This window comes from Urocampus carinirostris, chromosome 14 (assembly GCF_059441175.1).
Source record: "Urocampus carinirostris isolate Australia breed hairy pipefish chromosome 14, RoL_Ucar_1.0, whole genome shotgun sequence".
Lineage (NCBI taxonomy): Eukaryota > Metazoa > Chordata > Actinopteri > Syngnathiformes > Syngnathidae > Urocampus > Urocampus carinirostris.
In genome coordinates this window covers 9,653,989-9,679,352 of record NC_142362.1, presented here as the reverse complement: position 1 = coordinate 9,679,352, position 25,364 = coordinate 9,653,989, and the positions used below count along the sequence as shown (strand labels likewise).

The 25,364-nt window shown below is 40.6% G+C and overlaps 1 protein-coding gene and 1 long non-coding RNA gene across 4 annotated transcripts in view; one reads left to right on the top strand and one right to left on the bottom strand.

The window, feature by feature from the left end:
• The window catches only part of LOC148352592 (uncharacterized), a 44,862-nt gene that overhangs the window by 4,498 nt on the left and 15,000 nt on the right, over positions 1–25,364 (top strand). For all 3 annotated transcript variants that reach the window (XR_015852662.1, XR_015852661.1, XR_015852660.1), the window contains exon 2: positions 11,237–11,300. This is a non-coding gene — a long non-coding RNA (uncharacterized LOC148352592). The remainder of the gene's footprint in view (positions 1–11,236; positions 11,301–25,364) is intronic.
• The window catches only part of asic4a (acid sensing ion channel subunit family member 4a), a 413,457-nt gene continuing 399,412 nt past the window's right edge, over positions 11,320–25,364 (bottom strand). The window contains exons 9-13 of the mRNA XM_088352525.1: positions 22,688–22,841; positions 20,540–20,631; positions 19,277–19,356; positions 16,164–16,280; positions 11,320–13,775 (exon numbers count right to left, since the gene is read on the bottom strand). Coding sequence (XP_088208651.1) covers positions 13,650–13,775; positions 16,164–16,280; positions 19,277–19,356; positions 20,540–20,631; positions 22,688–22,841 — 569 coding nt within the window. The 3' untranslated portion in view covers positions 11,320–13,649. The remainder of the gene's footprint in view (positions 13,776–16,163; positions 16,281–19,276; positions 19,357–20,539; positions 20,632–22,687; positions 22,842–25,364) is intronic.

The following is a 25,364-nucleotide window of genomic DNA, read 5'->3' as shown; positions in this document are numbered from 1 at the left end:
ACTCCTTGTCACCTCCACTTCTCGCTAACTCCAAACTATCTGCTGCTCACTTACCGTTCTCCACTGCATATTTCACTGTTTTCAGTTTGTAATCTGCAGAGTATGATTTTTTTTTCCGGTGCCATTCTTGTTCAGCTCTTCTCAGTTGTTTTTATAGATTACTGATGTTGTGCTGAAAAATGCCCTCCCCACATCAGGGCAAGGTTGAAATGATCAACACAGTGTCTTGCAGTGTAGCGTGAAAATAACATGTTAAATCATCTGCCGGTATTAAAAATGTGAAATTCAATGCAGTGTCTGAAACATGTTACAAAAAGTTAGCGGACACTTATCAGAGTTGTCTGCCCAGCCATAAAGTTGCCTGCCCCATTTTTCACAACTTGAAACACAATAAGACGACTAATCGCAAAAAACCCGTTGTTGCAAAGTATTAAGGATTGATAATTCAAATATATAACAGAACAACACTTTAAAACTAAGTTTATTATAAATCTACTTATAACATTCATTGCATGGATATGACATCGCTGTTTTCCATCTGCCATCAGTATGTACTTGTATTTACCCGTCTTCATTCATGCAATGTAAGCGTTGCGTCGTATGCTACAAGCCACGTGAACTCCTCTTTCCACGATGCTTTTAATGTACGTTTACGTTATGTAGCGTCATAAATTTTATTACCTTCTTTTGAATGTTTTTTCTGGGGCTGAGGTTTTGACTTGATTCCCAACCACTTATCCATTTTTCTTGTGTTCTCTGTGCGTCTACTTTGGAAAATGATATGCAAATGCACGACCTTATAACGCTCGGAAAAGTCCGGAAGCACAAAGTTAGTCAATGCAGGCTTCTGATTGGCTGCCTAGTATGCAAATTGCCTAACGAACCGAAATTCCGAAATTTCCAAACCGAACGCAAATTTTGCTATGGAACAAAGAAAACATTTGATTTGAAAAAAATAAAAATAAAAACGTACTATTGTAGCGAGCAGAGACGGGAGTCGTAGGCGGAGTGTCAAACAAAGGTGCCAAAGGACGCTGCTTTAATAACATGTAAACTTGCGATAACCAAAACAAACACACGAGAGTGGCTAGAACCGGTCGAATTAAGAGTCCCCCTAGGAACTCGCTAACTAAACAATAGTTCCGTGGGTGAATTATGTACAACCCACTACACAAGCCCCCCCAGAATTCACCCATAGTCAAAGTCTCTGTGCCTGGTTGGGACGCTGACCCGGCCACTGCGGGTACAAGGAGTTGGAATAGCAGGGGGGTGAGAGCTTGTGGACTCAGTTGGAAAGCCCACAGTTGCTGGGGGCGGAGGGTCAGAGTGGGTACCCACGGGACCGAAGGGTCGTGCCGCAGGAGGACGGCCGCGCCGTGGGGCTTGGGCCAGTTCCAATGGCTTGGACATATCCATGTGGGCAGGCTTAACCCTGTCCACGGAGACAGTCTCTGGCCTACCACCGATGTCCACGACCATGGTCTTGTCGCCATGCTGCAGGACCTTAAACGGTCCATCATAAGGAGGGCGCAATGGTCCGCGGTGGGCATCGTGGCGAATGAAAACAAAACCAGCCGAGCGCAGGTTGGAGGGAACCCGTGAAACTGGCCTGCCGTGTCGCGATGTGGGGATAGGCACAAACGCTCCCGCAGTGCCCTGCAAGATGGACTTCTCCCTGGATGCAGCCCAGGGTGTCGTTGGGTCTGGGATGAAATCACCTGGCACCCGCAGCACTTGACCGTAAACCAACTCAGCTGAAGAGCACTGAAGGTCCTCTTTGGGAGCGGTCCTCAGTCCCAGCATGACCCAGGGTAGCTTATCGACCCAGTCCCCATCGGTCAGGCTGGCGCGCAAGGCCGCTTTCATCGAGCGGTGGAACCGCTCGCACAACCCGTTAGCCTGGGGGTGGTAGGCAGTGGTGCGGTGAAGTTTGACTCCAAGGCTCTCGGCAACCGTGTTCCACATCTCGGAGGTGAACTGTGCGCCCCTGTCAGATGAGAGATCTGCAGGGGGTCCAAAACGGGCGACCCAGGTTCCGATGAACGCCCGGGCCACATCGACAGCTGAGGTGGAAGTCAGCGGAACTGCTTCAGGCCAACGGGTCGTCCTGTCCACCATCGTCAGGAGGTAAGTGAAACCGTGTGAAGGGGGCAGTGGGCCCACCAGGTCAATGTTAACGTGGTCAAACTTCCGTTCGGGGATGGCAAATGGTACCAATGGGGCCTTGATGTGACGGTGCACTTTGGCACGTTGACATGCCACGCATGAGTCGACCCAGTCCCGGACGTCCTTTCTCATCCCTTTCCACACAAACTTCTGGGCCACTAGCTTAATGGATGCTTTCCTGCCAGGATGAGACAGGCCATGTATTGCCTCAAAAACAGCCCGACGCCAGCCAGCAGGGACAAGCGGCCTAGGCCAACCCATGGAGACGTCACAACAAAGCTTGGCCCCTGAGTTTCCGACCGCAACCTCCTCCAGCCGCAAACCAGTGTCTGAGCTCTTGAGCGTTTGGATGCCGTTATCAGAAGCCTGGTCCACACTCATACTGGAATAATCAAGCCCCAATTGCACAGCGCTGATGGTTGCTCTGGACAGGCAATCCGCAACCACGTTGGACTTCCCAGCAATGTGCCTGATGTCAGTCGTGTATTCCGATATGAATGACAGCTGGCGCTGCTGGCGGGCAGACCATGGTTCGGACGTCTTGGACATGGAGAACGTAAGAGGCTTATGATCAACAAAGACGATGAACTCACGGCCCTCCAAGATGAAACGGAAGTGGCGAATCGCCAACCAGATGGCAAGTAGTTCTCTGTCGAATGCACTGTATTTACGTTCTCTGGGGACCAGCTGGCGACTAAAAAAGGCGAGTGGCTGCCAAGCCTTGTCAACCCACTGCTCGAACACAGCACCCACTGCAAGGTCTGATGCGTCTGTAGTCAGTGCGACTGGGGCTCCGGGGGCTGGGTGAGCCAGCATGGCTGCCTGGCACAGCGCGGTTTTTGTGTCCTTGAATGCCTTGATCCTCTCAGCGGTCCATTCAACAGCTTGATTGGGTGACCTACCCTTGAGGGCTTCGTAGAGTGGGCGCATGACATCAGCGGCTCGGCGAATAAACCTATGGTAGAATGTCACCATGCCGAGAAACTCCCTGAGGCCCCGTGCTGTTGGCGGCTGAGGAAAGGTGGAGACGGCCTCTACCTTAGACGGCAGGGGGGAAGCCCCATCCTTGGTGATGAGATGCCCAAGGAAGTGGATGGAGGGTACGCCAAAAACACATTTCGCGGGATTTATAATCAGGCCATGCTGACTGAGCTTGGTGAAGAGGTCTCTGAGGTGCTCCAAGTGTTCCTCTTCTGAGGAGCTGGCAACCAGGACGTCGTCCAGGTAGACGAACACAAAAGGCATGTCCCTGAGCACTGAATCCATCAGCCTTTGGAAGGACTGAGCGGCATTTTTCAGTCCGAACGGCATCCTGAGAAATTCGAACAACCCAAATGGAGTTATCACGGCCGTCTTCGGTATATCTGAGGGATGCACTGGCAGTTGGTGGTATCCGCGCACGAGGTCCACCTTGGAAAAGAGAAGTTTGCCCGCCAGGTGTGCAGAGAAGTCTTGAATGTGCGGGACCGGGTAACGGTCGGGCGTGGTAGCCTCGTTAAGGCGGCGATAGTCCCCGCATGGGCGCCAGCCACCGCCTGGTTTCGGGACCATGTGTAATGGAGAGGCCCAGGGGCTGTCTGATCGGCGAATGATGCCGAGACGTTCCATGTGAGCAAATTCGGATTTAGCAACTGCCAGTCTGTCTGGATTGAGTCGTCGGGCCCTGGCATGAACCGGGGGCCCCTTGGTTTCAATGTGGTGCTCAACCCCATGTCTGGTCGTGGAGGCTAAGAAGGTGGGCTTCGCCAGACTGGGGAACTCGGCGAGGAGCCGGTGGTAAATATCACCGTCCAAGAGAGAGCTGGACAGACCCTCAAAAATCCCCTTGTCGCGGACACACGCGAGAGAGGAGAAATTCAATGCGTCAACGAGGCGGCCATTTTTCACATCGACGAGTAATCCATTGGCACACAGAAAATCTGCACCAAGAAGAGGAAAAGCAATATCCGCAGTGACAAAGTCCCATGTAAACTGCTGACCCCCAAAACACACGTCCACTGTCCGTGTCCCGTATGTGCGGATGGGGGTGTCATTGGCAGAAGTTAATGGAGGTCCATGTGTTCCCCCCCCCACATCGTCCACAGTGGCAGGGAGGACGCTCCTCTGGGCGCCGGTGTCACACAAGAACTTTTGGCCGGAGATGGCGTCCCGGATGAACAGTAGCCGGTTTCTTGCGCCTGCACTCACGGCCGCTACAGAGTGCAGGCCTCGAAGTTTCCCGTCGCGTTGGAGGTGCAAGGGGGGCGGCACTTCTTGGCCCTGGGCCCAAAACGTGCATGGTAATAACACAGACCTGACACATTCTGATCGTCGGTGGCCGCGCGTGCCTTGCTGGCTGGGGGCGTCGCACTTGATGGTGTGTAGGCGCGTGTAGGGGCCAGCACCTCATGTGTGTATCTATGCGTGGCCAGGAAAAACCGGTCCGCTTCCTCTGCCAGTGCACGCGGATCTGTAATGGTTGTATTTGCAAGCGCCGTCTGGACATGCGGCGGCATGTGACGCAGAAAAAGTTCAATGAAAAGAAAATTTGGCTCTTCGGTGCCAAGCAAGTTTAACATCATTTCCATGTGATCCGATGGCTTACTGTCTCCTAAGCCCTGAATAGCAAGGAGGCGTCGAGCACGCTCAGAACGCGACAGTTCAAAGATTCTGAGGAGATATGCCTTCAGTCCCTTATATTTATCCAGTTCAGGAGGGGATGTGATGAAACTCACCGCTCTGGCTGCAGTTGAGCTCCCCAGAGCAGACACCACGTGGTAATAGCGAGAGTCATCGTTAGTGATTCCGTGCAGGGCGAATCGAGCTTCTGCTTGTGCGAACCACGTTAGCGCTGATGACTCCCAGAACTCGGGGAGCTTGAGAACGGGCGCGTATGCCATGACGGTATGCTCAGTAGTATGCACAGCCTCGGAAACTTCCACGAGACTAATGTCGGGGTCACCAATGTAGCGAGCAGAGACGGGAGTCGTAGGCGGAGTGTCAAACAAAGGTGCCAAAGGACGCTGCTTTAATAACATGTAAACTTGCGATAACCAAAACAAACACACGAGAGTGGCTAGAACCGGTCGAATTAAGAGTCCCCCTAGGAACTCGCTAACTAAACAATAGTTCCGTGGGTGAATTATGTACAACCCACTACACAATATATATTTTTTCTTCCCTTGAACAAGTTGTCGGCCACCCGGGTGGAGACGTTGTGTAAGATGTACGCCCGAAGTAAAATATGCATACCCCGGGTGTCCGGGTAGACTATATTTCAGACACTGACACAGTGCCTCTTGCAGTGTAGCGTGAAACTAACATGTTAAATCATCTGCCGGTATTAAAAATGTAAAACTCAATCTTCTTTGTTTTCTTTTATCCTCACTGTCAAATGTAAAACTGGATTGCCACGCCCAATTTTGTTGTCACAATATGTTCAACCCATTTTGTAACAATGACAAGATATATTCTATTCTATTCTATTCTATAAAAATGTGTTCATAATTTCCCATATAAGTCGCACAGGAGTCTTAAGTCGCACCCCTGGCCAAACAGTGACAAAAACTGCGACTTCGAAAAATACGATATATTCTTGTCGGCGCCGCCGGCCCCGCTGTGACTTCTCTGACAGCAGTCACTATTATTGATGACAGAGGAGAGGATTGTTATGCATGGCCCGTGTGGGAGTGCGATTGGGAACCTTTTGAAAATGTCAAAGTGACGCATGATTATGAATATTAAACAGTCATATACAGCCCGTGATTACTTGACAGGAAAAGGGGAGGTGACAGATGGCGATGCGCGGCTGCTCAGGGTGAATAACACCCAGGCAAATTATTCGGGAGGTTGGTTTGGTATTTGTTATTCAATTCAAGGAATGCCGAGAAATGTTATTGTTGCTAATACTTGTTGCGTAGTTAGTCACTAAACTTAGCCTGTGAGTGACATATAGTCAGGAGGTATAGCCTCACCTGTCATCATGGAAATATAAAACAAATACTATATTCAATTGTTATATATGTGTGTCATTTGAGATGTCTTTAAAGAGTTGAGAGTAGAACATTTTATCAAGTTTGTGTTAACAATGCCCTATTAAGTTCAAAAAGCCTTTATCATTTTTAATTTCCACTGCTTTTATCTTACTTTTAGCACCGCTGTTACGGGACTCACAACACATTAGGAAGCAGGAAAAGCAGCCCCCCTGACCTGTAATTCCACGCCTGTTCCCTGTTTTTTTTCGTTAGTGCAGTGTTCATTTTACCCGTGAAAAGTGATGGGTCCCGGGGACTCGCATGTTCAAAAATCTATGGGTCCCAACAGAGATCTATGGGTCCCCAAAATTTAGTGTTATCGAGGTTGAAATTGTAAATCGGCGACAAATATATAATGTATATATTCATTCAGTTTTAATCATCACAGTTTATTGGTAATACATATCAGTTATCACTTCAAGATTTTTCAGTTCACAACAATATTGTAATTTATACAAAATAATATTGCTGAGATAATTATATAAATCTATATTTTCATTCAATTTTAATCATCACAGTTAATTGGTAATCAAAGCAGTTATCACTTCAGATTTTTCAGTTCACAATATTGTACATTATACAAAATACTGAAAATACTGCCATCCACTTAACTATTTTTAGCAGTGAAAGCATGGCCAAGTCTTCTTTTTGATGTCTTATCCGTTCATACTTGCCTCTTTCCTCCTGCAGCAACGGAATTTCCGTAGCTAATTTGTGGTTTTCATTGTCGTTGTGCCGATCCAAGGTGTTTTTCTGAAAGTTCGTATTGCGAAATGATTTATGCAATCTTGTTTTTTTGTCACGCTGGGTACACGCATCACAGAACATGTAGCCTCCATTATCATCATCCTCATAGCGTAACCAGGAATATAATTTAGTCAATTTTGGCAGAAAAATCCTTTTCTTGCCAGGAGTATTCTTTTGTCTATTTTCTTTCGTCGAATCGTTCACTTCAACACACGTGTTTTCCTTTTTTTCGTGCCGGAATTATTGCCGTTGTTATCACTTTCTGCATTATGTTTCGACTTATTATTGACACTGAAGAAATTACCAATTTTGTGTTGATTTTCACCTAATACTAACTGTTTTTTCGGAGGCATACATTTCTTTCACTCGACAACAACCACCACAACAATGACGTATTCTCTAAGCAACGAGATCCCGTTTGCCGAGATCGGCGTGCAGATGAAAACTCGAACCGCGAGACCAAAACAACAATGGCGGATCTGCCTGACGAAAAGTTTGGAGTGCGGTAAATCTTTAAAAAAAAAAAAAAGTAATCGGGTAATAATGACAATTTTTTGTCAAAAAAGCTGCGTCCCCAGCAAAAATGATGCGTCTACGACACAGGGACGCGGACAAACGAGAACACTGTTAGTGTAACCTGAAAATAGTAAAAGAAAATATTTCGACTCCAGTCTGATTACCAAGTCAAATCCCCAAAAAGATGAGAAAAGAAAAGATTATTAAGCACTTGAGGAATGAGGTGACTTCTACTGCCATCATGATCTGAGGCCAGGAGATGGCAGCAGAGAGTAGCAACATTTTAAGGTGCCACCCAAAAGGTTTTTCCTCATTTAACTTAATTTTTGGATTTTCTTTTCCAAAATTGCAGTTTTTTTACATATTATGATTACAAATTAGTATGTCGTATCAAAACATAAGTTGTAGAAATACAAATAGTATGTAACTCATAACTGAGCTGAGCGTCTGCAGTTTTAGAGTGAGGCACACTATTCACTATGACAAAATTCTGGTGACAAGCTAAACCATAGCAACTGCTTCATATTCTTGGGGGTGTTAAACATATAGTTTGTATCCCAGAATTGCCCCAATAGATCTTTTTTTCTAAATACTTGGAGCTGTTATTCCCCCTAGATATGGGATGTGCTAAGAACCTGTTGAATTAGAATAGAACATGTTATATTTACTCAGAGTTTTATGTAAAAAAAAGTTTTTATGTATAAGTACCAGATTACAAAAGTATAGGCATATTTTCGGAAAGTACTTTCAACTTTTTGCTGAGAGAAATAGTTGTAGTTTGGGCTTTTCATTATTTACAGATTTTTAAAGGGACAATGTATATTAATTAGCACCTTATAGCGGTGAAACAAATATTTTCATTAATACAAACAACGATTTCAACAAAAAGAAAAAGAATGTATGAACTATCTAAAGGTGCATTTATTTAAATACTCATAGTTTGAGAAATAAGTGTTTGTTTTACATAACATGAGCCTCACCTAGAGAGAGCTGACATAATTGTCCACCATTTTACATTAGTAAATTATTCAGAAATGTTGGTACTAAAACAAAAAAACATGATGAACTAATAAAAATAAAATGAAATCAGGCCATCATGTCTTGTTCAAGTGATACTATGTCATTAAAAGTGCCGATAAAACCCCCCCAAAAAACATCGATTTATCTTTCTGTTCTGACAACAAACAAGCGTCTTGTTCTCACAAGGACAAATTAAGTCTCCAATCCTCCTTTTCACCGAAGCGTGGATTAGTACTCGTATTACTAAATATTCAAAAACTTTGAAAATCGAAGCCAAATACTGTAGGATATTTAACAAGTTTCAGGCAAGAAATTGAGCAACTAATTGGACAATGTGTGAACTTCTCTATAGGTCATATTACCTTATATACTCTAGATATGGAACACTTCTCTTGTGAGTGAGAAAAAGAGCTTAATATTAGACACAAAAAATAACAGTATGCTTTTTATGGATAGACCAGTAAAGTCTAAATGAGGTCTAAAGCGTAAGAGACTGCTTAGGAAAAAAAAAAAACCTAATTAACCCCGATTAACATTCTAGTGATGCTGACATTTCTGGAGCCAATCGACTCGATTAGTTGGAATTGCTGAACTCCATTTTAAGGGCTTGATCTACATCAGCGTTATCTTTGCTGCTTGTCAAAAATGTTTGCTTAACTCTGCAACGCATTTAGCGAGTTTTCTGACGCTGGACACGTGCTTATATCTCAATGTTTTACATTTACTCAGTCACAAGGCTCAATTCTTGGAAGCTTCGGAAAACTCATCCTCAGTAGTTGACCTGTGTTGTGGGAACCGTTTTTTTTTTCCTTTACCTCATCTGCTCGGTATGGATTGGAAAGCTATCCCTATGGAAACCCATTCACGCCAGTACGGGGGGTGGGGGGAGGCGGTGGGGGTGGGGTTTGGGGTATTATATCTCACACAGGTTTCCACTAGTAAGTTTTTTTACTCTAACCCTCATAGGTAGTGACGTATGTTGAGATTAATGTCTGGTGGAGCAGTCAGGTTTACAAATGTATGAATTATTCATTTGACAGATAGAGCAAGAAAGCAACTGATAAACTGGAGAATCGAAAATATGTTTTATTGTCTTACCTTAACTTAGAAATGAAGTATATGTGCTGCTCCTTTTGAATTAAAGCATCAATAGGTCCATCCATCCATTTTCTGTGTCGCTTATCTTCACTAGGGTCGCGGGGAGCATCAATAGGTAATCTTATTATAAAACAAAGTCCATGCAACAAGAAAAAAATACCTAATGGGTTTTCCTTGCTGTTATCTTGCTGATAATATCAATATTTCGATTGTGGCTAAATCGGAATCCTTGGTCTCACTATTGCCCTCTGCTATGAGGCAGGGGAACTGCATGCCTCACTCTGCATTTGCAGAGGCTCAGCACTGTAATACGTTACATACTAATTGTATTATGATGATTATGAGAACATTTAAACATTTTGAAAAATAGATAAATACAAAAGTTGCGAAGTTAAAAGAACTTTAACACTGAATTAATATAAACATTTAATATATTTTTACTTTTATATTCACCGGCCTCTCCTGATTGCACGTCACTGCTTAAAGGGTTGATCTCGGTGTTGTTACATAAGTCTAAATACTTTAATTTATTAATATTTTCTGAATTGGTTAAATAGTGAAACGGAAACCGGCATCAGGTAGATGCAGTACATAAATACATCATGTTTTTATTTCATTTTCACTTGTGGGAATGAACTCCTTTTAATTCAGCCACACAAAATTCTATAGTGTTAAACCTGTTAAGTGATCCTACTGTAATTAAATTTTATTTGTGTGTGTTTCAAAATCAACATTTCTTTTCCCAGCGCGCTTTGTTTTTTTGTGAAACTAGTTTAAAATAAATAACTTTACACAAACATTCAAACAATTATTTATGGTGTTTAAATAGGGCACCATTACTGTGACTAAAATAAATAAATATGAGGTTAATACAAAAGTGACTATTAAGGATTTTTAATAAAACAAATACATACAGTATATACTATAATCTATTCATCTTCATTATATGCTACTCTGATTTTTATTATTATGACTATAGAAACTTTTATTACATTTCCTGTATTCAAATCTGATGAATTCAGATTGTTTTAGGAGGAATGCTAATACAATAACAGTGATATTCTGTGGTTCTCGACACTTATTTTGATGAAAAATATTCATTAACAGAGAAAATTCTATCTTGTAAAAGATAAGCTGATCTTAAAATATATATTTTTTCTTTTTTAACATTTACATTTAATAATGCTGTCAATATAACACTGCTTCAACTTTGAGTTTAAGCTTTTGGGGCTTATCTTGAGACAACATTATTATTTTACTCATGGAAGTTGTAATGTACGCATGCACACTTCTCTTTGATCAGTCGGGAATTGTGCTAGAATTTTGGTAAACGGGTCGGAAAGGAATGTGGAGGGAAACCTCAAAGTGGCTGACTGCATTCAGATTTTCCATAAAAATCTCGAGCCAAGTTTGGTAAAATCTCACAATTTTAATTCTGCATTACTCGAACCATGAGCCAACCATGAGGAATGCTTAACAGCTAAAAGAAACCCAGAAGTGGTTGACTCAAAAACTTTATTATTTTTAATAAGTTTTATAACCGACGACCTAGACGGTAAAGGGATCTTTGAACCGAAATATAAAAGGACATTTTTGTGCTTTATAGGCTAGCATGGGTCCAAGAGGCCAATGGAAATGAATGGCTGATCCAATAATATTTAGTACTTATTTTCCAGACTCTCTTCCTCCTGCTGAATTTTCCCAGTCTGTCCTTGGAGGTGGGATTCTTCTCAACAGCAGGTTGTATGCATTTTTAAAATTTTGATGACTTAATAAGACCTAATTCTGACATGTTTTCTAGTACAATCGGTTCGTTTAAATGTTTTTGTGCAAAGATTCTTCTGAGGTTCCAATTTCCACAGTACATGTCGTGTTGAGAAATGATGTCCACAAAGGATTGTTCTTACCTGTACAAATGTATTGATATTCTCCATCATCTGTAGATTTTCAGTGTACAGCAATTGCTACAATCGTGATCGCATATAAAATTATTTCTCTAAAATTTATAAATAACAAAAGGATTACTTAAGTTATATATATTATGCATTATAAACAGCCATCGAAACAGAATCTCTCTCACATTCTTGTCATTGTTTTTTTTTTTTTTTACAATGATTTGTTACAATGTACAATGCTACTCGCTAACACCTTTACCACAAATCAGACTATGTGCATTATGTGGAAAGATGCCACTTGAATAAAAAAAAAAGTATAATGACCACCTGCATCACCCCGTTTGAATTACAATACCACAAAAGAGCTTTGTTTAAGTTAGAATTCCTCTTGTATACAATATAGAACATATAGATCTCAGTTTCTCTTTAAATGATTACATAGTTCAACGTTGCAATGAGGAGTCAGCAGTTTGTATTCCATATGGGGGCTACAGCTTTAGATGAGGGCAAACTTTGAGTTGCGGGTTCAAAAATATGGCAAAGGGTCCGAGCTGGGAGGAAATAGAAATATTTAATTTTTTGGGGCATTTGCCAATTGATTCTCAAAGCCGATTCCTCGGCAATGCAAGTGGAAAAAGAAATGTAGAACCATATTACATTAAAAGGATTCGTTTCATCAAATTTGTTTTGATATGTTCTGATTAAAGCTTAGTAATACATTATCCCCCTGTTTTTAAGCACTAAATTTGATCATGTTAAATGAACATCTCAAAATGCTTATGGCTTTGAAAAGTAATGTTTTTTCATGAAATTTGATAAGTATCTCGATGAATATTTGATAAAAAGAAAATACACAAAAAAAGTCTGTATACCTGTGTATACTGTATTTATTCGTGTATAACACATGTTTACCTCAAAAGAAAGTCAAAGTTTGGGTGCACGTTACGCACAAGGTTTCACTGTATTTGTGCAACAATTGATTGGTTAAAAAATATCACTGCCGACAAATGCAAAACATTGGGTGCAACGGGAATAGAACCCGCATCGTGGTGATTGGAGCGCTAGATCCTTACCCCTAGACCACCAGTGATGTCAATGACATATGAAAAGGGATTTGATTTTATCGAATTATCACACTTTTTTGGTCACGGTACCAGAGACAAATGTTGGATAATGCAGAAAACAGAATGTCATCCTGAAAGATATAAAAACAAAAAGGCAAAATGAGGTAAACAAATCTTTGGTGTATCTGATGATTAATCAGACTTTAAAGTACATCAGATACATTTATTTTAAATCTCATGTTGGTATTGTTTTCATAGTATACGTTGTCAGTAAATGTTTCAACAACTTTCGTCACGTACAATGCTCAGAATAGAAGTATCAAGTATAATTTATTGTCATCGTAACATGTGAAATGCTAAACAAATTACATTTGTCCCCTGTATGTCATCTCGTATGTCATTCATATCACTGGAGATTCCGTGGTTAGGATTCGGTGCTCTCAGCGCCCCAAATTTGATTCCCGTTGCCTCCAACTGCAAAGTTTAAGCTGAGAAAAAAAGTGAAATACAATTTGATAACGATTTGTCATCAAAATGTATGGATGCACGTTATACACGAAAAAATACGGTGTATATTTTATAGTTTACCATTTTTGTTTGGCAGGCCGGATTGAAAACCCTGGCGGGCCACATGTAGCCCCCACTTACTGTAGTTTGCCACCCCCTGCTTGAGATAAAGCAAAAAATAAGTCGGCATGGCTCTAAGGTGAAATCAATAAAGAAACATTTTTGGGGGGAGTATAAATCCCGCCGAGGTCCCATGCAGTCTTTCGCTCGTTTCCTTTCAGAGAGGAAATCGCCTTCGGAAAAACTGGTCCTAAAACAACATGAAATGTCCAACTTCTCTTTTGAAGTAGGACAAATTTAAAGGAGTTCCATCCTGACAAAACAACAAAGAAAAACAAAATGCAGTGTCTTTTCGGTGCTTCCGCATTGTACATACAAGTGCTATATTAGCATATCAAGTTTGGTGTTGGGCTTTGGCTGGAGCTTTTCGCAGATGGCAGCGAACAACTGGCGATTGATGCGGGAGGCCGGGGGGGTTTCTCTGTGAAGGCGACAAACACAGATTTCTCTTCCCCTTCGGTTGTCGAACGCGGCAGAAACAAGGAAACGTTGCTCGTTAGCATCTAGCATGTGAAATCCTCAAAAACACCCTGGCGTCCGGCATGGTGATGGTGGGGTTGGTGGTGATTGGGGAGCATCGTGTTGGCGTACGCCCCTTCTGGGTGATTTCGTGTCACTGCGCTTGGGTCCTGTTGAAAGTATGTCAAGTCATTCGTTGAATAATTAAAGGGAGAGTGTCACAGTAATCCATCCATTATCATGGATAATGGTGGACAGAACACCCCGCAAAGCGTGAAAATCTGCCAAGTAGAGACATTTATTTATTTAAATAAGTATTACAGTACTCAAGAACCGACCCAATTTACAGGCTTAATCATTTTATTGACATATAAAAGCTACGTACTTAAAAATAAATTGTTTTCTAGTTTTACAAATAACTTTTTTACTGTCAAATTATAATCTTAAGAATAATTTGCTGTGCTATTGTACAACTTTATGAATTAAGGACCCGATCTACTTCACTCTACATGATACTTTGCGGCAATCATGTGGCCATTATGGAAAACTGCATTTATCATCCGGTTCTGTCCTACAGAAATCAAACATTTTTGAAAAAGTGCCAAGGAGCCACTAGGGAGTGCCAGAGACCCGCATGTGGGTCCTGATTAGGTTTAGCAGGTAGAAAGGTAAACTTTGTTGGCGATAGAAAGCATCTTCCTCTGTTTAGCCAATCAGAAAGCAGAACATCATGCACGATGAAAATCTGCGCAGCAGTGAACCGGAAAAAACTGAAGCGCTAAGTAGCGACGTGTCTCTATATTTGACCACTAGATGTCCGTGTATTGTTAAATGCTACTGAAAACAAGTTTCAAGACTCAAAGTGACCAAGCCGCAACATTTTTGCCTAGCCTACAAAGAAAAAAAAGACAAAAATGAAAAAAGGACAAAAAGAAAAGGGAAAGGCATAGAAAAGGGAAAAAATGAGAAAAAGCATAACAGAAGAAGAAATAAATGCGAGACAATGAGAAAAGAAAAAAGGGGAAAATGACAGGTTTTCCGATTCAGCTAGACAATGTTAGCACACATTAGGTAAGACTCATGTTATGGCAAACAAATACAAATTTCCACAACTACGAGTATTCAAAAAAAAATCGTGTATTTCTGCTCATTATTCAAATCAATATTTTTTTATTTATTAATGATGTTTTAATTACCACTAGTAGGCGCTAAATATACACTCAGTCCCTTTAAGACAGGGGTGTCAAACTCTTAGCTTGGGGGAAATAACATTCTCACGAGAGCCAGACTAGTAAATTAGCATAATTTACTAATGTTTCAGGGATGTACGATTTGATTTGAGGGTTTTTTTCCTCACTAATTTCCCTTCACTAAGATTATTTGTCCTGTAGTGTTTGGCATATGTTGGCCTGGAGAGGGATGGGTGCCACCAAGCTGTACTTGCCCAAAACACACCATCGGAAATGGTGCCCCTTACACCCTAGTGGTAAAGGAGTCCCACCAACCAGTGTTTGGCAATGGTGCCTTAAAAAAGGGCAGAACATCAATTTAATCAATTTCCACTAAAATTCATTTAACCCGAGGGAACTCGTGGAGACGGGTGACAGAAATAGCATACAAACATAAATTTAAATGTTTGAATAAATTATTTACAAGTCTTTCTGCTTTTTTTTATTTTATAAAAAGATTTACCTATACATTATATGAGAACTTCACTGTTAGATTTCATATAAAGGAGCTAAATTTTGTGTTTTTGTATTGCCTTAAACAGCACATCCATGACTTCTATTTCTATTATGGCAGTGATATGGGCTTCTTCAATGTTCTCTGGTTGATTAACGGTAGTCAGCGAATACAGAAACAGTGGTTGCTTTGTGAGTTGCGCCTGGCTTTGGAAACACCCAGTGTACATATTTAAAACTCAATAATTTTTAATGTGATGCAGCTCATTTTTCTCTCGCGCTTCTCAGCATTGTCTCGTGGGCCACATAAAATGATGTGGCAGGCCACAATTCATCCACAGGCCATGAGTTTGACAAGTGGCTTGAACGATGATTACCTCTTCATTATGCAAATTGAATCATAATACAGTCGATGTTGCAGACTAGCACAAATTTAGAAGCCGGTAATTTAATGTCGACCTAAATAACGCAATTAAAGAAGAAAGCATGTCAACAAAGAAAACGACAAAAGTAGACTAAAGCTCAGTGTGATAATGACAACACGCTGGCCCGAGCCTCCGATGGAAATACAAAACATAAATACTGTTAAAAAAACAAAAGAAGAAAGAAGTTAACAAGTTGTTTTCATCACTGCCGGCACAGCAGAAGCCGTGAACAGAAACATTGTATCAATTTGCAATACGTCCACATTAAGTTCGCTCGTAAACAAGTCCGGCCTCTGAGCAAACGGCTGAAATAAATTCAAAACATTGCGACGCTATTAGCGCACAAGTGGAAAAATAATAAGCTTTTCCCAGAATATTCCCATCTATTTTCTTAATAGAATTACACTGCCGCCGGGAAGACATTAAAAAGATGGTACAGAACGTGCCGGACCTCTGTTTTCATCTCCTCCACACCCACGGTCGCAACAGTAGATGGCTGCGCCTGCGGCTTGCTCTTCTTTTCCTCTTTTTGTGGCCTCAGTACACGTTGGAGCCGGCGTTTGAAGACCTGACGTGAAAATGGGGACAGAAGAAAAGGAGAGATAAGGAGGACTAAGACAGTCATTGTGGCGTGTGAAAAATTCAGCCAAAGCAGAGATGTTGACCTAAGAATAAGAGGTGAAAAGTATAGACTCTGCCCTACTTACGAACGAGATACGTTCCGGACGATTGTAAGTTGAATTTGTTAGTAAGTTGCTGCAGTACTGTATTCTGTATGTTTAAGGTTTTTATAAGTAACATGTTTTGTATTAAAAATAATAATTTAATAAAATAATATGCTCTTTAAAGATAAATAAAGTGAAGTTTAACTTACTTTTGGAAGATGAGCTTCAACAGTTAGACGACTTCCTCCTCCGTGGTAAAAAGTGGCCGAAAAAAAGCGATCCGACCATTTTCTCAACCGCATCAAGCTTTTTTATTCCACTTTCATTTCAAAAGAAATGGCTCGCCTCTTCTTTACACTTTACACCAACCATATTGAATGAATCCACGAGATATTAAACAATACAAATGTCATAGTTCTTAGCGCGCTGGAGATACAGTATAGAATGTTTACACAAGAACTAGGAAGAGGAAGCTGTATTTCTTTTTTGGGGTAAATGCCGGTTGACATCTCACAGCGCCACACACCGATAGTGGCGGAAAGAAGCACTACAGCACTGTCCTCAACTCGGAAAAAGGTGCACAGTACAAAATCTAACTTACAGAAATGTCTGGATATTTTTCGACATTCTGAAAATATTTTCGTGTCTAAAGTTTTTCGTAACCCGAATGTCCGTAAGTATGGGAACGTCTGTACCGGTTATTCCGGACTATAAGTCGAACCAAACAAAAAATGTATAATCAAGAAGAAAGAAACATGGAAATGTCGCATTTTTTGGGGGAAATCTATTTTATATAATCGAATACTAAAAACATACATGTCATATTAAAAGGCAATTTAGAATAGAAGAGAACAACAAGCTGAATAAGTTCGTACAGTATACGAACGTTACATGATTGATATGGCTGGTAATTTCAGTAACGACGAAACATATTAAGTTATCCAGATAACACTAGCATAGATACCATGCTCACCAAACTATCAGCTTCACTCCAAATAACTAAATCCCATGAAATGTTCATCATCTGTGTCACTTATACCTTTAAACAACTCCTTAAACCAAAAACGCCAAGACGCCTCCTTCTTGCGTTATGAAAAATGTCCGCCCTCTTGCAGTTTAGTGTGAAAATAACTTGAGGTGATGTACAGCACCTGTGATAAGTGTTTACTCAATCATATAATGTGATAATAATTTCACATAAGTCTCACTAGATTTTAAGTCGCACCCCAGGCCAAACTATCAACTGTTGTGTGACTTATTGTTCAAAAAATACCATACACATTGTGAACATTTTAACCATCTTCTCAGTACCGTATCTTCCAGACCCCAAACCCCCAAATTGTCCAGAAATTTAAACACACACTTTATAATCCCCCTTATATAAGCCTTATGTGTAGGCAAAATTGGAAAGCCGTTATTGTCTCTATTGTCATAGATATAAACGTATTGTGCATTGTGTTCTGCAGCAGACAGCACACAGCAAATGCCATCACAGGGATAGGAAGAGGAGGACTTTGTGTGTTGGGGGGGTGTGAATGCCTGTGTGCACGAGTGTGATAGACTGGTGCTTCTAAAAGCCGGGGTGGTCGAGTACAAAAGTCAATGTGGCCACCCAAAACAAACTGCAAAGCACGGTTAAAGCTATAGCTAGTATTTCAGCGGCTCGTTACATTGAAAAGAAATACATCAATTAAATTGTATTCTGAAAAAGTCAGGAGAGTGTAAAGAAATAGTGATCACTAGCGGGTGCACCGTGGATTGTTATTGGGTTTGGTAGGAGATTGAGGCTGGGTTGGGAGAGAAGACAATAGCGGCGTCGCAGCCGTGGCCTAATGTGGCTTGGCTACATAACCTTCACACTCATTGGAAACTGCTACATTGGGGTTGCATTTTAATCATGAAGATCTAGGGCGGCAGTAGCTCAGGAGGTAGAGTGCTCGTCTTGGGATCAAGGGATCCCAGTTCGAATCCCGGCTCGTCCGTGTTACATGTCGAAGTGTCCTTGGGTAAGACACTGAACCCCTAACACCCCCAATAAGCAGGTTAGCACCTTAGATGGCTGCAAGGCCGCTATTGGGAAATGTGGAGCACATTGTAAAGCGCTTTGGGAAGTCATTGACTTGAAAAGCGCTATATATATATAAATGCAGATCATCTGGCTCAAACCAAGGATACCCAATGCTAGCTCTGAATCGCTTTCTTGCACTGATAGGAGACGCCCTCTAATTTTGTTGTACTTTTGTACAATGACAATAAAGACCATTCATTCAACTGTTATGTGTTCTGTGTTTTTATTTGTAGATCTACAGTTGTTACTTTTGTTACAGTGTCGGTAAGGTAAGTTTAACCTTTGGGGACTTTTATGAAAGGGAATTGCTACTTTGTGGATTTTCAAGTCAGGCTACCCATAAACCGGGATAACCGGGCCAATACTGTACTACAATTTTTTTCTTCATTCAGCTACTGTTTATTTTTATTTTTTTTTCTAGTGTAAATTTGTCGTCATTCTATGCAGTCCTTCATCCTGTTTTGTCCAGTTTAACCGTTGTGTTTCTCACATTTCTCTCTGGAACTTCTCTTCGACCGCTTACGTGATGGCAAACATCCGATTGGGACATGCTAAATAAGCAACTCTGGGGTCTGATACGTCGGTTAAATCAGGCGGCGTGACATTAATCAGCCCGCACGATAAATGACAATCAGTCCAAGGGGAACACGAGGCGACATTTTGTCTTGGCTCGCTGGAAGGAGGTCAAAAAGGGCCAGTTGTGTTTAAGCGAATTGCCAAGAGCACTTTTGGGAAATCATCATGATGGCAAAGTTTCACCGAGTCGCCAAATTTGATTCAAATGAATTAGTACGGTATTTTAGAGAAAATCATCTCCAAAAACATACTTACCTCGTAGATATAATCCAATATTTCTAAGATAGTCAGGATGCTGGCTCCAATGAAAAGCCCCATCTGCCCACCAATGTCACCTAATAACAACAAATGAAATTGATTTTTAAAAAGTTGCTGATTATTTCAGTTTTTAATTCACTTAAAAAACCTCGTTGTTCCACGGGATCGGGGTAACATTTTGCTATGACTTGTGGACAAAAATGTGTGATTCAAGCAAAGAAGTGCTGTCAAATTGCTAGCTAACGTTAAAGGTACAGTGTGTATTAGTTGACCCCTTGATGTCACTGTATTATGTAGCACAACTGAAAACGTGCCAAAAAGCTCAAGGAAGAAAACAAACTATGGAGACTAAAAGTGAACAAGCCGGACCATTATTTTCATCTTTTTTTGCTTAGCTGTTTGTTTTTAGTTTTTCGGTTAGCAGTAAGAAGGCTGACATGTGTGCTCTCTCTAGGTGAGGCTAATTTTATGTAAAACAAATAGACATTTGTCAACCAACGAGTATTTAAAAACCATTTGTTAAATGATCATGCATTTTTGCTCATTGTTTAAATCAATGTTGTTTGATGACGTTTACCCCTAGAAGCCGCTAAATAATACACACTGTCCCTTGAAATATAGCTTCAAATCTCCCTTGGATTGTCTCGACTCCGCCCCCAAGTTTCAGAGAAAGGCCACACCCCCTTTAATGCAAGATAGAATAAATCGAAGCTGCTACACTGTTGCAACCTTTTAAAATATAAAATAAATAAAAATCAATACAGAGGAGGGGCTGGAGAAGAATGGGAACGATCAAATTCTTAAAGGGACAGTGTGTATTATTTAGCCCCTCCTAGTAGTAAAAAGCATTGCATAAACTCTCATATAGCATGCTTTTTTAATACTCATAAGTCAATAAATTATCATTTCTTTAAATAACATTAGCCTCATAATTGTCCGCCATTTTACTTCTATGGGTACCCCCAGAAAGCAAACACCTTGTGAAAGCATGGGCATAAAATGAGAATAAAAATGGTGCACTTCGAGTCTAGTTTGTATTCTTGCTTGTGTTTTTTAGCTCTCTTTTTTGGTTGCAATACACAATACAGCGAAATAGTGGTCAAATATTACACAGTGTCCCTTTAAAATAAAAATGTATACATAATTACATGGCAGTTTGACAGGAAGACACTTCTCCCTTGGGTTACAAGTGTCATCAAGGAATGAATGAAACTTGTATCTCAAGACCCCATTGTAAGGCATTGAACAATGCTGCCGTACCTAGTAAACCTGCAACGTCGTAGGCTTTCTTCTGCTCTATCGTTTCGAAGTTGAGCGCTTCAAAGAAGATGTCCAATACCAGGAAATTGTCTCTAAGAAAAGCACAATATTAAAATACAGCAAACCAAAACATGAGAACACAGACATTAGAACGAAAAGATGTCAAACAATGCTGTACTTGTAATATTAGTTTGTAGAATCATCAACGGATTCCTCAGAACCAGATTAATTAATGATTAAAATAATGTATTTTCTGGACATTAACCTCCTAAGAACTGGCCTCCACGTGTGTGGAAATATATAATAATAATAATAATAATAATAATTTCCTTGTATTGTCATTCTGTGTAACAATGTACACAGAACGAAATGTCGATTGCACCTGACCCGTTGTAGCGAGCCGATGCAGCCGCAGCCAACAGAGGGCGCCGCCGACCACTTTTTAAGTCTTAGGAATGACTCGGCCGGGGCGCGAACCACCGACTTCCCAGTCTCAAAGCGGGCGCCTTACCATCTAGGCTACTGAGCTGGTATATGCAGCTTATACCAGAAGCTCGGGTCTTGGGTAGATAAGGCGCATGGGATTATGAGGCGCACTTTTAAAAATAGTCTTTTGTGAAAAAAATGTTTATATCTAAGAAACACCTGTCGATCAGGTACATCACATTTTAACTACTATGATGGCTAAGGTTGCAAAAAATAAATAAAAAAAATTATGGAAACTTACTTTGTAGAACACAAAAATTATAAAATATTATAAAATAGTGTTTCACTGCTAAAATAGATCCATTCATGAATGGCTAAACTACAGACGCTGCCCTACTTATGAACAAGATCCGCAGGATAGTTCGTAAGTTGAATTTGTTTGTAAGTTGCTTCAGTGCTATATTTTGTATGTTTAAGGTTTATATAAGTATGTTTAAGGCTTGTATAAATAGCCTGTATTGTTTGTACTAAAAATAAACATTTCATAAATTAATATGCTCTATAAAGATAAATAAAGTGAAATTTAACTTGGGCTTCAAAAGTTAGGCTACTTCCTCCTCTGTGGTAGAAAGTGGGCGAAAAAAAGCGATCTCAACCGCATCAATCTTTCTTATTCCACTTTCATTTCAAAAGAAACGGCTCGCCTATTTTTTACACTTTACACCAACCATATTGAATGGATACATGAGATATTAACCAATAAAAACGTAAAAGTTCTTAGCGTGCTAGAAAATCAGTACACGTAGTATGTTTACATACGAACTAGGAAGAGGAAGCGGATTTCTTCGGGGTGGATTCTGGGTGACCTCTCACAACGCCGCCGGTAGCGGTGGAAAGAAGCACTACAGCAATGTCCGGATGTTCGTATCTACCGTTTTTCGTAAGTCGAATGGTCGTAAGTAGGGGAGCGTCTGTATGGGATTATTCTGTTTTAATACTGGACACCTGCAAAGGTGAATGCATAAGATGCCAGTTTGTTATTCTGACTATTATCCCTCACTGTCCGCTATTTTGACTTTCTCACTGTTTACACCATTGTCACTATTAACCTATGCTGTAGTTTGACTTCCACACTTTTTAGGGCAGATCTGCTGTTTGTTACCAATGATATTCAATCAAAAGAAAGGGTCTCATGGGAGGGCTTTTAAAACAGATTTGGAATTTGGCATTGTGGTTTTTTTGTTATGTTTGTTTCTTTACAGTTGTCTCCTTTTCTTGTAGGTTCAAAATCCTTTGATATTATTTATCCTTGTATTTAGTGTCAACAAAACTATAGTTATCATTGGCATTTCATTGTAATTATACATTTCCAATTTTATTGAGTAGCCTATATTTTCCAGCCTATACAGCGCACTGGATAATAAGGTGCACCTGCAATCTTCTGGGAATTTCTTTTTAATCTTTGGGTGCGCCTTATTGTCCTGGAAATATGGTAACTGCTGCATCAATGCTGTGTAATTTCAATTTGATCTTAGGGTATTCCGGTACACCAACTAATGATTTATTGTTAATGATAAACAAAAAGTCTGCTGATGCTGTAATAAACATTGCGTTGTTATGTTTTACGTTGTCTGCAAGTGATTGCAGCCTGGAGGTCAGAGTTAATGATGGGTTTTACGAGAATCGCATCTGCGCTCCCGGGTGATCCTGCTGATCTCCTACCTTATGTAGTCTTCGGACTTGTCGTATTTCCTGGAGAGATAGCGGGCCGAACCCTTGCTGGGGATTTTGACCATGGAGAGCTCTTTGCCGTAACGGGTGAGATTGCACGGCGTCTCGCATGGACAGCTATCAACGCTGGTTTTCTGCAGCTGTGCTGGAACGTAACGTTGGACAAATACTTGTTTGTTAACTGCAGGCTCACAAACACAATACGGGGAATTTGGGGGAATGCAGAAAATTGGACAGAATTGGAAGAAGAGTGTGCACTATTGGACCAATATTTTTAAATGATTTTTGCGTGAAGAATTTCATCAATCTGGTTCAAAGTGGGAATCATATGCTGTTTGCGTTTTGACGCACTTTAAACTAGATGCCATTCACGAAAAAGTGGTAAAAAAGTCATTTTATGATGTGACATTTCAAGATCTCATATGACACAATCATACCTTTTCATGCATTGCAATTTGGCACAATCGCTGCTCAGTTTTTGACTTTAATTGACCTAACCACGTGACGACACCGTGACAGGCGACAGTAAACAGTAGACGACAGCCTTAAAAAGCTAAACTATTCAATACCATTAGTAATGGATAATCAAAAACATATTCTGCAGCTGTTAGGTGCAGTCGGAAAGCACAAAGAGCGCGATTTAGAGAAGAAACTGAGGACAGCCTTAGCAACGCTAGCTATCAACCTATACAGTCTTCCTCCCGACGTTTTCACAGATCCAACCAAATCGTCCAGTCTGCCTGACTTCTATCCACACAATCTGTACCAGTATATTTTGAATAGGAGTATCCCCATACACCTGTGCTGATCTTAAAGCTTCTAAAAGTCTGGATGCTTAGCAGTTCTTCATTGCTGGTTGGTGTCTCATTTTATCTTTTGAACATTTGTCTCCTGTTTTAACCGTTGCTAATTTGACAGTTAAATCCAGCGTAATAATCTTTAGAGCACATAACAATTTGCAATACATGTGATATCCGGAAGATTACTGTTCTGAATCACTGGTTAATCACAATAAAAGCGGCTTGTTTACAAAGTAAGAAATGGCAACGTGAGACACTAACGTTAGATGATTAACACTAGCCAACTTATTATGCTGAGTGTCTTTGACATAACTTGTACCTACTTGAATTTTAATTTTATAATATGGATAATTTATTTATAATAATAATTTCCTTTGTATTGTCATTCTTTGTAAGAACGAAATGTCGATACACCTGACCCGTTGTAGCGAGCCGATGCAGCCGCAGCCAACAGAGGGCGCCGCCATTTTACCAATGTTATAAGTCTTAGGTATGACTCGGCCGAGGCGCGAACCAGCGACCTCCCAGTCTCAAAGCGGGCGCCTTACCATCTAGGCTACTACGTATTACTGTGGTAAGAGTCTGCAAAGCAGTGTGGCACGCAAATCTCTTGCCTCATGGCAGAGGGCGATAGAGAGACCAGGGTTTCTGATTTGTAATTGACAAGTGATTGTAATTAACAAGATAATAGCATGTCGACCCATCTTGTAATTTATGTTTTGTTGTATGGCTTTTTTTCAGCGTATGTACTTCATTTATAATTTGAGGGAATAAAACTTTCTATGCCACAGCTTATCTAGTGTAATCTTTCTCTGCCAATCAAATGAGGATAAGATTTTATGTTGATGTATCTGTAAATTTGACTGCCTCACCAGAAACAAACCTCACTGCACGTAACTGAGGTAGGAGCAGTTAAAGATTCCAATATTACTTCAGCGTGTGAAAACCTCTCGCATAAAAAAAGCCTTTCATTTTTGTTTTATAACAATACAGGCAGTTGCTGCAGTTGGTTGCTTTGTTTTGATTTTGTAAATAGCATTGTGATTACAATCTTGTTTTCGAAACGTGAATTACGCGACAACAAAACCAACTTTCAACCGACATTACAATTGTGATTTGTTTTGACAGCAAGTGACACATCGACCACACCTTAGTTTTGCTGTTAAACCTGATCCGTTCCACAAAAAGATGCGTTTACACTAGTGTACAATGGTTTAAATCCCCTTAAACACGTTAAGACGTATAATTATACAGTATAATGCATGCATGCTTCTGAGACAATGTTTTTTGACTGACACGTTACTGTTAATATTCTATTCAAAAGACTGACGACTCGTGGCAGTATGAAAATACTCATTCTGGTGTGATAGGAATGAGAATGAACAATTCACAATACAGTCTATTTTATCCAGAGAACAATGAGGGATATTTCTCGCTAGGGAACCTTCTAAAAATGATATTTTAAACTATTACCTTCCATCAAGAAGACATAATTCACGTAATGGTATTCATGAGTATTACCCATATGAATAAAACCCCGTTTTAATAGATTGAATAAGTCTTAGACGTAGTAATGGGGGGGGGGCTTAATTAAATTTGAGGCCTTAATGGCAGAAAAAAGCAAAATCATACAGCACATACAGACTAAACGTCTGGCGGTTCGCATAATTTCTTTTATGCGGCGGTTAATGTTATTGAAAGCAAGGCACTTTTGTTCTGCAACTGAGATCAGACTCGAGTCGGGGAAGAAGGCGCAGAAATGACGAATACGTTTAATATTAACAGTTCAACAATGGAGGTCATCTCATTCAAAGTGACAAAATCACAATGGGGAAGTCATTTTAAGATATTCAGAGTCTTCACGGCTA